This window comes from Schistocerca serialis, chromosome 2 (genome assembly GCF_023864345.2).
Source record: "Schistocerca serialis cubense isolate TAMUIC-IGC-003099 chromosome 2, iqSchSeri2.2, whole genome shotgun sequence".
Classification (NCBI taxonomy): Eukaryota; Metazoa; Arthropoda; class Insecta; order Orthoptera; family Acrididae; genus Schistocerca; species Schistocerca serialis.
Genome location: NC_064639.1, coordinates 348,756,766 through 348,769,611, shown reverse-complemented (window position 1 = coordinate 348,769,611; position 12,846 = coordinate 348,756,766). Strand labels below are relative to the sequence as shown.

At 38.1% G+C, this 12,846-nt stretch overlaps 1 protein-coding gene across 3 annotated transcripts in view; it reads left to right on the top strand.

Annotated features, from left to right (window-relative positions):
* LOC126455543 (protein spaetzle 4-like) overlaps positions 1–9,091 on the top strand; it is a 241,577-nt gene extending 232,486 nt beyond the window's left edge. For 2 of the 3 annotated variants that reach the window (XM_050091294.1, XM_050091295.1), the window contains 2 exons: positions 1,989–2,111; positions 8,023–9,090. In XM_050091294.1, the coding sequence (XP_049947251.1) occupies positions 1,989–2,111; positions 8,023–8,287 (388 nt within the window). In that variant the 3' untranslated portion in view covers positions 8,288–9,090. Of the gene's footprint in view, positions 1–1,988; positions 2,112–8,022 lie in introns of all 3 variants that reach the window. The other variant, XM_050091293.1, reaches the window with a different exon arrangement.
* The last annotated feature ends 3,755 nt before the right edge of the window (positions 9,092–12,846 follow it).

Below are 12,846 nucleotides of genomic sequence, written 5' to 3'. Positions count from 1 at the left end.
ATGGCTTATTCTGCCACAAATGTCTTGGCCCTGGTGAGATTCTTTTGGGATTCAGTAATTTAAGAATGTGTGGAAATATTTCCATCACAAATCTTATAAATTGTGATGGTGGCTTTCAACTGGACAAGGCTTGGAACCTGGTTCTCTCTTTAATTTCTTCTGAGAGAAAGCATTTTATTCATAAAGGCACATCTGGTGACATCTGACAATTGTTTTTAGCGATGCAAGCGTGCATTCTGCCAGAGGGCAGACATGCAGTCTCAACTTTACGTATGTGCCTGCGAACCACAGATGGAACAGTTACTTGTGAGGGTGTGGATTTCGATACAGGGCGCTCTGGTGATGGCTACCAATGCTCATGCATTTCTCCACCAATTTTTGCTGTAAAGCCAATGCTGTGAACTAACAGTCTCCTTCAACAATCAAAGAAGCTTACAATGCAGAGCATCATAGCTAATCAAGCCTTGAAACTAATATGAACCAACTTCTTGATGAAGGCAAGATTACGAAAGCTAACCAGTACTTCAAACACAGAGGAATCCTACCCTCATATAAGGTAAAAAGGATTCTCTCACTATTATGCAGTAGCAGTCCCCCAGCGGCAGTCACTCAACTTAAGATGGCTGGACAGTTGCCAGAAGAAATATTGTAGCCAGAAGTCAACATGATCCAGCTGCAATCATGAAACCTCATAGAACATTCAGTATATAAGGAAACTTCAAGAATCACAATTTTGAATGTATTTGAGAATAAGTTCATCAATAAACAAATACCAAGCACTTGAGGAAAGAATCATGATAAAACCAGAATTCTCCCAAAGAACACGTTGCTGCTAGTGCCTCCCAGGACTTCTAATTTTGGTAGGAACTACACCCCACTTTTGCAGTGCCCGAGTTATTCTGAATTACGATGCATTGTTCCTTTGGAGGTGTGTGCATGTGCGAAGGAAAAGTTATCATGGTGACTACAGCTGTTATGAAATACATTAAATGTATTCACAATTGTGAATGTGGACAACAATCAGCTATGTAATGGAATGACAACGAAAATTTTTGCTGGAGCAGACACGAACCCAGATTTCCCACTTGTTGTGAGCGGTCATCTTACCATTTGGCTATCAGAGCACAACTCATGGCCAGACCAAAACTTCCAAATGTCATCAATTATATGTCTGCAACCTGTACTCGTATGTCCATTATGTATATTCCTGTGCAGGGGAGAAATTTTACTTGAAAGTTGCGAGACATTTTACTTGAAAGTTGCTCGCCCAGTGTTGGCGGATAAATAAGATATTGCAGTGCCTATGGCATTCTGAATTACGATGCACTGTTTCTTTGGACATGGTTGACGACATTTGGAAGTTTGGATCTGGCTGTGAGCCATGCTGGATAACCAAATGGTAAGGTGATTGCTTGCAATAAGCAGGAAATCCAGGTTAGAGTCCCGATCCGATAAAAATTTTCGTTGTCCTCATTCCATTACACAGCTGATGGTTGTCCATATTTACAACAGAGAATACATTTAAAGTATCTCCCACTTTGTTCTGTCAGGAGATTCTACCCCTATACTGACAGTCATATTACTGAGGAAGCTGTCCAAGATGTTGCATGTAGTTTCACACCTGTATTTCAGGAGCAGATGCAAGGAAGGCTACAAACAGTGTGTAATAATCGGCAGTGTTTAGTTTATTCAGTGGAACAAAAAATTGTATCAGCGGGTTTATAATTTTTTCTCAAAAACTACATATTTGATAGTGTAGACTTGTATTCCAAAATGAACTAGGATAAGAAATATTAAGTCACAAACCATTGTCAACCTAGTATAACAATAAGATGAGGGAAAGGGGCTGAAATTTTAATATGGGAAAAATTTCCTGTAGGCAGTTTCAGTCTCAAATTCATGAAACTTATTTAAAATACATACTGTTTGAACTCCCTAAGGCAGTTCATTGTGTAATAAATCATAACATGCTCTCTTTTGCATTACAGGAATGCTTGTCCTGTGAAAGAAGAAGTTGTAGCACCTTTTTGGGCTAACAACACCCGTGGGGAAGTTCTTGCTTTATTGAATTTGTATCCATTTGAGCAATATGTTCACTGGGAAAAATGCACGTGAGTATCTCTGAGAAAATGAAAGGGTTTTTGATTACATTTTATCCATTATTTATGAATGTTTATCAACTTTCTTCTTTTATAATTACTCTTTCTGTATGTTTCCATAATGACACAATAGTGATTGTTTTTGTCCATAATGAAAAGCTCCTCCAGCTGCTTTTTTAGAACTTCATTAAGTTCACAAAAGTTGTTTTGGCATTTATATTATGCATTATCAAGTGTATCTGAAACTGCCAAATGTTAATACATATCATGACAGGCATACAGATATATTTTTTTTTGTAATAGGAGATGAGACGCAATGCTTCCATATGTACAGCACAAGTGCAAGAAAAATAGATAGATTATTTTATGCTGTAAAGAAGCAACATAAAATGATAATAACAGTAGAAGTCAAATGCATTAAAAAAAATGGTGTCCAATGATATTGTGAGAAAAATGACATGCTGTAATTATAAAAGTGATACTGTTCAATAACTTCAAAACTGTTAACATGGTTTATCATCCAACATGGACAAACTGATAATAAATTACATAAAAGAAGTTATATATAAATGGATTGCTGATTTAAGAGGAACGATATGATTTACTGGTTCCAACTCATTTTGTTTTTGTTGCTATTATCCATTTATTTGAGTTTCACAAGAGTAATTTCAGCTCAATCTGAACATTTGCATATGATATAAAGTATATAATTATACTTAATGTTATCCGACAACCATTTTTTATTCACTGTACCATGACTTATATGAAACCTTAAAGGACTTAATGAATCAGTTCTATGAAACTCTGTGTACTATCCTGGAGTTTGTAGTAGTGACTGTAATCATTCTTAGAACGCCCTGTCCTGGAAATTTTTGCATGACTATTAGAATTTTGCATTTCCCAGAAAACTAATAAGAGCTGACATGTGCAGAAGCTGAGAAAGGGTTAATCAGTAGTCTGGAAGTATGGGAAAATTGGTGAACATTGTTTGATGGTTACATTGGCAGTTTTGATGATGATGATGATGATGATGATGATGATGATGATGATGATGATGATGATGATACAGTATTAAATGATTTGCGAAAAGATTTGTCTGAAAGTAATAAATAACACAGATTAGAGAAACATTTGATGCACCTCTAAAGGATGCTTAAAATAATGTGCAGAAAATTAGGTCCTATTGGGCAGTGGGTACACCAGTTCCGGTCAGATCACCAAAGTCGAGCACTGTCGGACATGGCCGCCACGTGGATGGGTGACGATCCTGGCCACCACGTGCTGTTGCCATTTTTCGGGGTGCACTCAGCCTCGTGATGCCAATTGAGGAGCTACTCGACTGAATAGTAGTGGCTACAGTCAAAGAAAACCATCATAACGACCGGGAGAGCGGTGTGCTGACCACACGCCCCTACTATCCGCATCCTCAGCTGAGGATGACACAGCGGTCTGATGGTCCTGATGGGCCACTTGTGGCGTGAAGACAGAGTGAAATGAGGTCCTATTGAGAATTTAAAGTCCAATGTTTAGCTTAGAATCTTTGAATGTGAGAGTGTACTAGAGGATATTTGTCTGTTGGATTATGTAAAATGTGCAGTCTAATTTGCTGTATGTGATTTTGACCACCATTCAAAGGTGCATCTAATGTTTCTATAGCTTGTTTTATTTCTTATTTTTAGACAAATCATTTCACAAAATATTTCATCATTTTGATTTCAAATATTTTTTATTGTATTATTGTACTGTACTGAACTGCAGGCAAAGGAAGTATGACAAAGGTGTTAAACCCTGCACTGATGAGCCAAAATATTGCGTCCACTGCCCACGGGGAGACTGTATGCTGTGTGGTGGCATTGTGGGAAGATGACATAGTAAGGAAAGTATAAACGTGGATCATAGATGCATGGGAAATGATTCTAGTTACAATACAGGCTGCAAAAAGGGGAAATCCACTGACCTATGCAACATAGTGCAGACTGTTATTGGCTGATGCCTGTGAACAAGCATCTTGGTAACTGAGAAGCTGGTTGGCTGTTCAGTGCTACTGGTAGTGAGCACTATGCAAAACAGTGACGAATAGTGAAGCCACAGGTAGGCAATGAGGTGGTGGATGTCTGTGCCTCATCGGAGAACGTAGAGGCTGGAGCCTAGCAAGCAGGATAGGAGGAACTATGATGACAGAGCAATGCTGATGCAGGCACAGGTGTATCTGATTACACTGTTCAGTGCATGTTGTTGAACATGTTGCTCCATGGCAGATGACCCCTGTGTGTTCCTATGTTTACACAAAAATTTTGTCAAAATTGCAATTGGCATAGGACAATAGACTGTGGACTGTGGATCAATGGAAACATGTCATCTGGCCAGATGAATCAAGTTCTTCATGTTGACTGTCATGTCCAAATACGCCGCAATCCAGGAAAACTGCTGTATGAAACATGCATCATGCCAAGGTTGTAGGCCGGTGAGAAGGGGGGCAGTATTATGCTGCGAGTTAACGTTCGCCTGGGCTTCCATGGGATGTGGGGAAGTAATTGAAGGCACCATGACAGTTATGGACTGTGTAAACACTGTGCAGACCACATTTATCCCCTTTTTCCTGATGTCTTCTCCAAGAGTGATGGCATTTTCTTGTACGATAACTGTCTGTCACTTGGCTAGAGCCATGCTACACTGGATTGAAGAACATGATAATGAACTCGTGCTGGTGTCTTACCCGCCACATCTGCCTGATCTGAACCTATTGAAACACATCTGGGGTACTACAGGTTGCCAGCATCACACCCACAAATGACTGTCCTGCAATTTCTGGAAATTGAATGACCTCCAGATTATTAAGGAGTTTTTGAATCACTGCTGCATTGCATTCTAAAAAGAGGTGGTCAAAATGTTTCAGTTAATCAGTATATATGGCTTCAGAGACCTAGTTCATGGATGAGACACACTCCAGAAATAAAGATAAACTGCTGTTGTGAAATTTGTGGGGAAGTTGTCCATGCATGACCATTTATTTAAAAATTGCTCTCCAGTGAATAAAAGCTTTACTTTAACTCCTTGTCTTATGGAACAACGCAGCTGAAGAATATAGTTAGTCAGCAAAAGTGAGCAATAAGAATACTGCATAAAAAGTACCTGTAAATCTTGGATTCCTGTCTCAGTACAGTGACTCCTTACTTTTTACAACTAACAGTAAAATCACTTTCCAGTCATATATGATATAAGCAATCTGTACTATTATATAGAGACAAGTAATTGTTTAATGTTTCACCAAAAAGTTTGTGACTGAGTTACTTCAGATTTTGACACATATTCTAATAGACTTTTGGATGGAAATAGGCTGTGTATACATTGTCACATTCCATCTTGGATTTTCCATTGTTTGATCCTTTATATTTTTCTAATGTATATGGTATGTAAAAGACAATTCACTTGTCAATGTTGTTATCAATAACTAGTTTTTTATCAGACTCCTTCAAATTTTTTCATGATACTCTAATGTTCGGATAGTTGTAGAATACATCTATGTATGGTATAATAAGTATGTACAAAAGGTGCAACATTGCAAGACAAAAATCTTAAAAAGTTCTTGAATGATTTACTTCAAATCTTTACGCAACACTCCAGTACCATTGGGAAGGACAAGGGCTATATATTTTTAAGCAGCAACACCCAGGTTTTCTCTTAAAGTCAGCTGCAAGGAAGAAAATGCTGTGGTTTCAGTTTTTCCTCACAGTTAGTTTTAGCTACAATATGGGGGCATGTAAGCTTACACAAATTGCTTCTCCCATATTACTATCTTCATATAAATATTCAAACAAGAATTGTACACAAAACAAAATGTTGATTTGTTTTCTTCCTTGCCATCAGTTTTATAATAAACGGGACAGGACAGGACTTATTGGCTTATGATTAGAATACATCTATGGAATTTGAATCATCTGACACTTGGTAATTCTACCCATTCAAAGAGTAAAACTATGTGAAATAGTCATTGGAGCTACTATCCTCACAGGTACAGCAGCTGGAGAAATCTCTCTCATGCACTTGATCCCAGCTGATTTATCCATTCATTTTAAGAGACTTCAATTTCCAATAAAGGTTTTGTTTGTATTTACAATAAACAAGGCTCAATGTCAGAGAGTAAGGAATAAGGTGAGAGAGAGTGGGGAAGGAAAAGTAGCTGGACAAAGAGAGGGGCGAACAATGAGTTTATGTATATGCAATTCCCATACGTATTTAGCAACTGTGAAGCATTGCTGGGTTCGCTGGTCGTTTTATAAGACATAAACACAAGTATCCTAGATGCTTGACTCCTATACAGTTCAACACAAAAGGGGAAAGAGGGGGCCGAGAATTTAAGTTTTTCTGTATTCTGTTGCAAACAAGTTCACACTATGCAAGGCAAGAAACTCTCAGTTCCTTCAAATTCAAAAGAAAATTAAAATATTACTTTTGACTCCTTATGCTACAAATTATCTGATTATCTAAAGACAAAGCTTATAAAAATAATGAAATGTATTGACATCTTTTCTTTGACAAATGCCCAATTTTATGTAAACATTAAACTACTTGGGGTAGTGTATTGCAACACCTGTGGTGTTCCAGATGTAAGTAACTGTTTTCTTTAAAACAATATTAATGTATTCATGTACACTGATGAGCCAAAACATTATGACCACCTGCTTAATAGTTTGTTCTTTGGAACAAAATACTTCACTGATTCTACAAATCAGGGATCTGATAGTTTGTTGTTAGGTTTGTGGAATTAGAGGTCTATGCACAGGTCATGAAATTCATGTAAATAACGCGCTCGTGGTGCCCGATACTGACCCAGATGGGTCCCATAGTATCTACATCAAGAAGCTGTGGTTCACCCAAAGAGCCGACACATTTCCATTGATCAATGGTCAAATCCCGATGGTCCCATGCACACTGAAATCATAATTGACAATGTCATTTGGTCAAGATGTGAACACACAGGGGTGGTTACTGTGGAGCTCCATGTTCAACAATGTATGATGAATGGTGTGCTGTGAAACACTATTGTGTGCACCAGCACTGTGCTCTTTCAGCAGAGTTGCAACAGATCACCATTTTCCTATTTTACAGAGCAGAAAAGCCAATGGACCCCACATTCTATGAAGAGTCATGGACATCAAACCATTTAGCACCTGGTGGTAGTTTCATTGTCCTTCTACTCCTTGCTGTAGATGCTCATGACAGTACCATGTGAACATTCGACCAGCTTCACTGTTTTCGAGATACAAGTTGACCAGCTCTGCATAATGATAAGCTACCCTTTGTCAAAGTCTCTTATTGCAAGGTGTTTACCCACTTGCAGCCCATATCTTTGCTAGGGTGATCTCCTGCCCATGTCTGCTCCGCTTACATACTTTCGCTACCACATCATGTGCAAGCAATGCTACCCGGCAGCATCCAACATTGTGATGGGAAATGGTCATGATGTTTTGGCATATCAGTGTAAGTATTTGAGAGAGAAAAAGCAGGTATACAGGTGGAAACAGAAGATTTATTCAAAGTAACCGCTTTCACAATGAATAAGACACTTTCTTCTTTCAGCACTGAATTAAATTCCAGTACACAAAGACAAAATGATAAAAATAATGCTTAGTTCCAAGATCACTTTGAGTATCACAATGTTTTATTATACATTGTTCTAGTGAGGATTGTTGCTATTGTCGTCCACTGTTCTGTGGACCAGTTCATCTAGAGCGTTATAAGGGGAGACTCGTAATTTAATGTATACCTCAAATCACTCAATACTGGCAGAACCTTTCCATTTGTCACTTGATATTTACCCTCTGACACCAAGCCATGTAATGATGTACTATAAACTAAAAATAATAGTTTTGTGTAATTCATATTATCTTATTAAAGCTTCTTTTTTAAATTTTGCTGTCAGGTATGAGCTGAAACAAATGTACTGTCGTGAAGGATGTCGCTGTGAACAACAGTATCGTCTTCACAGACTGTTGGCGTATGACCCCAACAATGAATGTCGTGGAATATTCTCTGATTGGTTTAAATTTCCGTCATGTTGTGTTTGTCGCTGCTATGACCTGCCACCTGAATTCCAAATGACATCTCGAAGTCCAAGAACCCAGCCATCAGTCTCAAACAGCTTAGGACAGCCACCAACTCATTGGTATAAGAAAGAAAGTGACTAATTTTCATGTAGTATATATGCAAAGACTTCTGGAGGGAACAACTAGTATTTAATTGTATTGAAGTTAATTTTCAAACAATTTAATATTAACACCCCAATACTGCTGCATACCAAGCAAGATGAGAGAGAATTCTATTACACTGGATTATTGAAGGAAAAAAAAGGATCCAATACAGAATGCTTAACAAAAACTATTGGAGGATAGCAGAAATACCAAGCTGCACACAGTAATTTAGCCATGTTCCCAAAATAGTGAAGACACATTCTGTTGACATTTTAGCACATGGAAACATATTTTGATATCTTCTGCATTGTGCTCATAAGCTATGACATACAGAATAGGTACTTACTGTTCCCAGTTTATACAGAATGAGATTAAACCAATCCTTCCTTTTAAGAGAAAAGCCTTTCAGATGTTAACTGTAAGATATGTTAAACAAATTGCATGTTTTTTGTTGGTAAAACATTTACAATTTATCATTTGCAAGGAAGGAAGGTAGGAACAAACAGTAGCTTTTACAACGTTTCGTATGTCACTCTAGTTATTTTTTGTGGATGTAAATATCTGGCTAATTGCCCAACATAATGTGTGTTAGTACATTTAAAAGACTGAAACATTTGTGCAATTTTGTCATATAAGCAATGTGTGTTAACTATGTAACTAACACCAGATTAGTTATGAAATCAAAATTATTTTGACTTATAAATTTGAGAATAATTTGTATATATAGTTTTTCCAAAATGTGCCTGTGAATCGTTGAACTGAAATTTTCTTGTTTCTGAGGAATATTGAAAATTACTGTAAAGATGTACATTTCCAATGTATTCATAGATTTTTAAAAGTTTTGTTTTTATTGTACATAAGATGTATTTATTTGTACACTTGATGTAAAATCTGTGCATGAAAGTGTCTGTTTCTTTCCTGCCCTTCTTCATGTTGTGCACCCCCCTCCCCTCCCCCCCCCCCCCCCCCTCTCTCTCTCTATAGTTGACTTTCATGCTTTGGATACAATATGGCAAAATGTTTCAAGTAACAGTACATTGTGCACAATACACAAGTATTTAATGTCTAAATTTAGAAATTATTGGATACTGAAATTGTCTAAACTGTTCCTGTTAAATTCATGTGAGAAATGAAACTTGATCTCAATGTCTGTGCCAGTTACTAAATACTGTACAGTACCAGGTGTAGAAGTTTGAAATCAGAATTGGGTTGCAATTATTACACATCTGTTGTTTGAAGCTGATAAACAATATTTTACTCAAAAATCTCCACTGCTATTTATACATTTCTCCCATCTCTGGTAGGCTAGAAGGGCATGCAAAAAAAAGTAAGTTTTATTTTGAAGTGAACCAGTCTGCGAGCCATTTTTGTACATATTCCCATGAACTGAAGCATTGTTCAGTGAGTGTGTGTCCCAGTGATGCAAATAGATAACTGGATGAAGCCATGGGGGGGGGGGGGGGGGGGGGGGGGGAGGAGGAGGAGGAAAAAAAGGTTACACAGTATCAGACAAGATTTTGCAACAGGATCCAAGACCACCTCCTACATAGAACTCAACATGTTGCTTGTAAGGGACATTTACACTGGAATACATGTATCGCAACTTGTATGAGCACGATGTCAATCTGATGTTGCAATTCGTCCTCTCATACAAAAGTTCACCCAACATGTATGCAGAACTGCCCACTTATAAAAGTCGTATTTACATGATGTCTACAGATTTTTCGTGAAATACTTGACATGTCACAGAAGTTGCAAATGGGCAGTACCATCCTTGGCATTGTGCTGCCATATTTGTTTAAAAATGCCTATTTGATCTTGTGTTCTGTGGAGTTCATTGTTGTATTCATGGTGTTTTGTGGATTTTCCTTTCTTCATCCAAAAGGGCAAGTGCACCAGCACATAAAAATATAGTCTTGGGAAGCCATCTCACAGTCTGAAAGCTTTGCACCACCAGATGCATTGATACTTGCAAGCAGTGTGCTCTTACAAGTTGTGATGCACATCCTGGAGATGTGTATACATGTCAGGCATACTTGCACTGACACAAGTCCCAGATGTGAATGTACCTTTAACAGAACAAAATCAACAGATGTAAAGGTAATTTCCAGACTACCCCAATGAGGTGTGATAGGACGGTTGCTGTTTACAGTGTATATAAAGGATCTAGTAGAAAGCTTCGAAAGCTCATTAAGACTGGTTGCAGGTGATGTGGTTGTCTATAAGAAAGCAGCAACACAAAAAGACAGTATCAATTTGCTGGATGATCTACAGAGAATTGATGGATGGTGCATGCTCTGCAAGATGATCCTGAACGTGAATAAATGTAGCATAATGTGCATCATAGGAAAATAAACTTGCTACTGTGCGAGTACACTATTTGACAAATTGCTCGAAACAATATCTACCACAAGATATCCAAGGGTCACTACCCACAACGACCTTAAATGGAATGGCCATGTAAAACAAATAGTAAGAAATACAGATGCCAGACAGATTCATAGGAAGAACCTAAAGAGAAATGTAAATTGTCCATGTAGGAAGAGGCTTATAAGGCACTTGTTCTACCAGTTCTTGAACATTGTTCACCAATCTGGAAACCTCACAATGTAGAACTGATAGAAGAGAGGGAGAAGAACCAGGTAAGAGTGGCACATACTGTCAGGGGATTGTTTTCACAGTTTTAGATGCCTACGGTTTGTTTTCAGGCAGTACTGACAACTGGAAGCTAGTAACAGCTCTGTCTCCTATCTAGAAATTTCTTTTGCTGTCCAGATTATAGCAAAAGTAAATAGGATACAGTGCTTGAATTGTTATGTTCATCCCACAAGGATAGAAGTAATTTTACAAGAAGACAAGACATACATAATTGTTTATATACTTGGGTATGATGCGATTCTTAAGGTCTGGAATGAGTTAGGAATGCTATGTGATGCACAGGTAATTTTAGAATGTGGTAGAGAAACTGCAGCCCAAATAAAGTGTAACATTAATGTATATGCAGCCATGGGAAGCACAGAGAGAGCAAATAGAAGAGACTTCTTTCATAGACAACTGTCATCACATACACACTGCCATGAGGCTGGTGGCAGCCACAGCAGAGCTTTACACCTAATGTCTTTGTGCCCACTGGTGGTAACAACAGGGCATCATGTTTGATGCCATGGCCTGGCCTAGCAGTGAAACATCTGTCAGTATGGGTGCAGCATTCAACATGTTAACATACATTTAGGCAAAGGTAATAATAGGTGGAGGCTGTATCTGTTTCTACAAGACAACACACCAACTTTAATTCATGTGAAGAGCTCCAGACTTTAATACATAAACCTGGAATGGAGGATATTCAGCTCAATCTGAATTGTATACCTAAACTTATGTGGGCTGATGTACCGCCAGTGAACTCAATGGAATATATGCTGTACTTGTATTCATGTACAACAAAGGTACTTGCAGAATCTGTCTTGTAACTTTCTGACATCATACCACAAATATAAACAATGTCTTTTCTGGCCAAGGCAAACAATTCCTTGCTCCAGGAAATTGACCTCGAACAGGAAATTACATAAATTTAGAACGGATGCCACAGCTCACTAGGAACATACAACATACAGATATGGTAAACAGAATATATTAAACCAAAAATTAAAGAATGCATTATACAGTTTTCCAGAACTCCAAAGCATTGGCAAAAATACCAGTAGAGTACTATTTTTTCTCTCTTTCTGAGAACTTAGTCTAAAATAACAGTCTTAGTCCAGAAATATATGACAGGACTCTGGATATGTGCACAGAATGAAAATGACATTGTGCGTGAGAAAAATAGCTGTATTTCATATAATCTGGTATTCAGGGAGGGACTTATTATGAAACTGAAGGATGAACAGTAGATGTAAGATACTAATGAAATTAAAGAGGTTGTGCGCAAATGTCACACAGATCTTTATATAGAGGGGCAGTCAGACATAACAACTGTCAATGAAATTTTGTCGCAAATACTAAGAACCTATTTGATGTAAATTATAAATTTTGGACCTGATTTGTAAACAACAGAATGGAACCACTTCTAAAAAATGTAATAGGATCATATCGGTCAACTGCGATATAAGGTATTTCAATTTTATCTGAATGCAGGGATAACATCAGCTTAGCCTGGATATGCAAATGCAGTCTTTTTGTGGTTCTCTGATGTTTTAATTACCAACAGTCTTCCACCCGGCCCAAAACATCAATTTCTGGGGAACCAGTACGTGGCAGCATTGCCTCCAACAAGAAAGTCCATGGTAAGCTGCCTGAAGGGATTTTGCAGACATGAATAGTGCTAAACCTTGGCAAAACTAAGACCACAGTGGACTCAGCCTAGGCCTGAGTACTTCTATATCTCTCATCTTGGGCTCAACAAAATGAGCTAACACATTGATCATTTGCAAGCAGGAACCTCAAGTCTGTAAACAACATTGTCAGCTGAAGAAAGTAACAACCCTTAGTTTAGTAAGGATTAGTCTGATCCTGACCCCCCCCCCCCCCCCCCCCCCCCCCCGTCCCACCTGAATGCATCA